General features: G+C 52.2%; 1 protein-coding gene across 1 annotated transcript in view; it reads right to left on the bottom strand.

The window, feature by feature from the left end:
* Positions 1-265, bottom strand: part of SLC15A1 (solute carrier family 15 member 1) — a 61,803-nt gene extending 61,538 nt beyond the window's left edge. The window contains exon 1 of the mRNA XM_040487205.1: positions 69-265. Coding sequence (XP_040343139.1) covers positions 69-72 — 4 coding nt within the window. The 5' untranslated portion in view covers positions 73-265. The remainder of the gene's footprint in view (positions 1-68) is intronic.
* Between the last annotated feature and the right edge of the window lie 4,148 nt (positions 266-4,413).

Below are 4,413 nucleotides of genomic sequence, written 5' to 3'. Positions count from 1 at the left end.
CCCGCCCCCCACAGCGCCCCGGGCTCCCCTCTGCGCCCCGACGACGCCGGCCCGGCCCCGGGACCTACCCATGGTGGCGGCTCCGAGGGCTCCCTGCGACTAGCGAGCGGGGAGTCCAGGAGAGAGGACTTTTTTTTTCAAGGTGCTGCTCTTATGACTTTGTTTCCAGGCCCTGCCCAGCCACCTGTGCCGCTGGAGGTGTGCAGGCGGGGCGGCCGGGCTCCACCCTCGGAGGCGGTGGAACCGCAGGGAGCAGAGGGTAGCGCCCCTTGAGCCCCGGCGGGAGGCCACCTGTCCGGGCCGCGCCCGGGCTCCGCTGTCCCGCCCCGGGCCCTCGGCAGGACAGGAGCGGCGGCGGGAGACCTGGGCCAGACCTGGGCCCCAACGTGAGCGGCCACCTGAGCTCCTGGGCGGCCTAGTTAAAATGCAGGCTCCCTGGCCTCACCCCGGATTGGCTGGCTCAGTAGGTCTGGGTGGGGCCCGTGAATGTGCATTTCCAGCAACTTCTGAGGTGATGCTCCGGGGACCCCGCTTTGGAGACCACTAAGCTGGGAGAACGCCACCTGTGTGCGGGGAAGCAAAGCCGGATGCAGCGTTGGGCTGCACGTGTGCGCGTGCCTGCGTGGCTCTGCCTGCAAGGTGAACCGGCCAAAGCAGTTCTGGAAGGCCCCACGTTACTTTCTTTACTCACAAGAGCACAAGTGATACAGCCATTATCTCCAGGTCCTTTTCCGGTTTCGCTGTCTGACTTGAGGGGGAGCGGGGTTGTGCTTTGCCAGTACTGAGAACATGAAGGTGGCAAATGAAGGGAGTTTCTACTTTTTTTAAATTATGGTGAAACACACATAACATAAAAACGTACACGTTACCTGGGAAGTGCGCGCTGACTGGCACGCTCACACCTTCACGCAGCCGTCACCACCCACCGTTTCCAGGACTCTGTCCCCGTGCCAGCCTGAAACTCTGTGCCCACTGCACACGTCCTCTCTGTTCTCCCTCCCCGGTGGCCACCATTCTACTTTCGGACTTGTGGAATTTTTGGGCTCTAAGTACCGCATGTAGGTGGAATCATACACCGTTTGTCCTCTGTGTCTGGCTTCTTTCACTTGTTAAAAATGTCTTCAAGATCCCTCCACGTCGGCTCCTATGTCAGAATTTCCTTCCCTGTTAAGGCTGAATGATACTCTGCTGCGCGTTTGCACCCCATTTCCTTCATCCATTCATCGGTCTCTATTGTCTTTTGAGTCTCGGCAATGCCCCTCCCCCCACCCACTGGCTGGAAGACCGTGGTGTAGAGGGAGAAACCCCCCCACCCTGGGGCAGCTCTTCCCCAGAGGCAGCTGGACCCGCCCTTCTCGGGCTTTCTTCCCCAAGGCTCGAGAAGGAGAAACCTCCCCAGGTGGTGGCTCAGTTGAGACTCATGGGGCAGCAGCTGATGTTAACTGGAAGCCCCGGGCTGCAGGTAGAGGGACAGCATCAAGTGGGGAAATGCAGCAGGGACTGAGGGACAGGACTCCGGATCTGCAGGAGCATGTTCATAGCTGTGATCCTGCCATCAGATAAGCCCCGGGTGGAAAGCTGAAGATTGTGATCCATAGTGTATTCGGACCAGAGTTTTCTCTGCGGGGTGGTATTTCCCTTGAGCTCCCGAAGCTTGGAATCCTGAGCCACCGGAAAGCCACTCTTTCAGCAGGCTGGTGGTTCTCAAAGTGGGGTCCCCAGGCCAGCAGCGTCAGCAGCACCTGAAAACTTGTGACAAATGCGAATTCTCTGGCCCCATCCCAGATCTACGGAATCAGGAGCCCTGTGGGTGGGGTGCAGCTGACTTTTTAGTAGTTGTGAGGCAAATGCGTTTCCTACCACGTGTCTACTGAATCCTTCATTCAGCCGTTGTTTATTTATCGCCTCTAAGTACAAACTACTGTGGTAGCCACAGGCACCTGCAACAGCCCTGCGCTCACAGTGTGAGTTCTTTATCTTCTCAGCCTGGCGCAAAGGGGCAAGGTACGAGATAGAGAAGCATGAATGAAGGACAAAAAACTAAGGGGGTACAAGAGATGAGCTCTACTAGTCCTGAGACGGATCAGCAAATCCCTAGGATCCGCTCGAATTTCTGAGATAGAGGTGGAGGCCAGGCGTTTCTCACCTGAGCCTCCTTGGCATTTGTGTATTTAAGGGAATAACAGCCCTGGGAGCTTCCCTCACTTCCTCTCTGTCTCAGGGGACAGTGACACTGCACCAGCCCCTCTGTAACTCTCCCTTCCTCTCAGCCCTCCGTGTGCCGGTTTTCCGAGGCTGCCGTAACACATGACCACACAGCTGATAAATAACAGATGTGTTCTCTCACAGTTCTGGAGGCGGGGAGTCCGAAATCAAGGTGTTGACAGTGCCGTCCCTGGGGAGACTCTCGGGGGAGGACCCTTCCTTGCCTCTCCCAGCTTCCAGGGGCTCCAGGTGTTCCTTGGCTTATGGAGGCATCGCTCCAGTCTCTGCCAGTGGCTTTACATGGCCTGCTCCCCTGTGTCTTCTTCTCTTTTCTTATTAGGACACTTGTCACTGGATTCAGGGCCCACCCTAAAGCAAGATGATCTCAAGATTCTTTATTCCATTTGCAAAACTCTTTTTTTCCAAACAGGGCCACAATAATAGGTTTCCAAGGGGGTATATCTTTGGGGGAAGAAAGGAGGCACCATTGAACCCATGATAACTCCTCAAAGGGAGCCAAGTCTAGATGTTGAGTGTGTAGAATTGGCAAACTGGTCCTTGAGAAACAGAACCATGGCTTGGCCTGGGGGGACTGGCCTTATGAAAACTTCTGGGAGAAGTGGATGTTAGTGGTAACAATGAGATCAGCACAAAATGGCGGCAGGGAGAGTCATCCGGACTTAGATTCTTTCTTATTTTCTACTCCTCAAAGCCCTTAAACTGCACAAAGTTTTGTAGTACTCTATTCTAGTAAAAACACTGCCTTGAAAAGGCAGCTTGTGAAGTTTATGGAGGAACAGTGTCATTTTCTCCAGCTCTGTCCCTCAGATTGCTTGGCCATAAAGACCTTTTAATTTCATCTCAGAGGAAAATTGAGTCGTTTTCCTGTAAAGCACCTAGAACCAAGGTGAAGATACTCATGGGTAAGGGGAAGACTTTAGGAATAAACAACAAAAGTGGGTCCCATGCCATCTCTCTGAGAAGAGAGATTCTGAGAAATGGCAAGGGATGGGGGAAGGAAGAATTTGAAATATAAAGATCTACAAAAGGCCATTTGTTTGACAGGTGCCTGGAAAAGAGAACCAGCAACTGGTTCAAATGCATTCAGAGATGCTTGTCTGGAGTCTCCAGCCCACGCCATTTCTGCTGGACAGGAGTGTGGTACACCTGGCTCTGAGCACTGTTGTGCCGTGATGCACCTGTTGGGCAGTGTGGGGAATATGTACAAATATAAGAAAATGATTTCCTCGGGGCACCTGGGGGGCTCAGCCGGTTAAGTGTCTGACTTCGGCTCAGGTCATGATTGCACGGTTTGCGGGTTTGAGCCCTGCATCAGGCTCTGTGCTGACAGTTCAGGGTCTGGAGCTTGCTCTGGATTCTGTGTCTCCCTCTCTCTCTGCCTCCCCCCCCCCCCACTTGACTCTGTTTCTCTCTCTCTCTCTTTCTCAAAAAAAATAAACATTAAAGAAAAACTAAAAAAAAAAAAAAGATGATTTCCTCTTATTTAAAATGTCTCTCTTTAGAGCATTCCAAAACAGCTTTAGCTGTTTGTATTTATATCTGGTCAAATTCTTGCTAAAAGCAAGGGAATGACGGACTCACCATTCAGGGTGTGGGTGCCTGAGCTGTGAGGGTATAGCCTGGAGAGTGGGCGGAGAACAACATGGTAAACACAAGCTTTCGACAACATCCCAGTGCGGAGGTGGGAGGTGGACTCGTGTTGTTCATTGCGCTAATTAGAAAGGCCTAGACAACAACATAGAATGTTCTGTGAGCGTCTTCCGTGGGTCAGGGAGCGGTACACTCCCATGGTTTCAGGGGCCTCACAGCTGATTCGAGAGAGTTGCTGGTTCAATGGCATCACCTGCGTGACCTCGAGCACGTTGCCTTCTCTTGCTGGGTTTTATTTTCCTCTCAGAGAGATCTCTCCTCTAAAACTAGGTTTATTTCCTCACAAAGGTTCTTCCACAGTAGAGGCTGATTGTGGCGTTAGGGTTATTGTGGGGAAGAGAGATTACTGTCACTGTTGGAAGGTAATTATTTATGATCTAAAATCATCACAAATGCTGACTTCTTTTCATCCGTGTCTCCTGCCATAAGCACGGTGTCTGGTGCTTAGTAAATGCTCAACAGACATTTGATGTGTGACTGACAGACTCATTCTTACAATGATGTGGATCAATCTCTTACCACACTAAAAACTATATA

This window comes from Herpailurus yagouaroundi, unplaced genomic scaffold (assembly GCF_014898765.1).
Source record: "Herpailurus yagouaroundi ecotype Mexico unplaced genomic scaffold, PumYag 164, whole genome shotgun sequence".
Classification (NCBI taxonomy): Eukaryota; Metazoa; Chordata; class Mammalia; order Carnivora; family Felidae; genus Herpailurus; species Herpailurus yagouaroundi.
The sequence above is the reverse complement of the archived record's forward strand: the minus strand, read 5'-3'. Positions and strand labels throughout refer to the sequence as shown.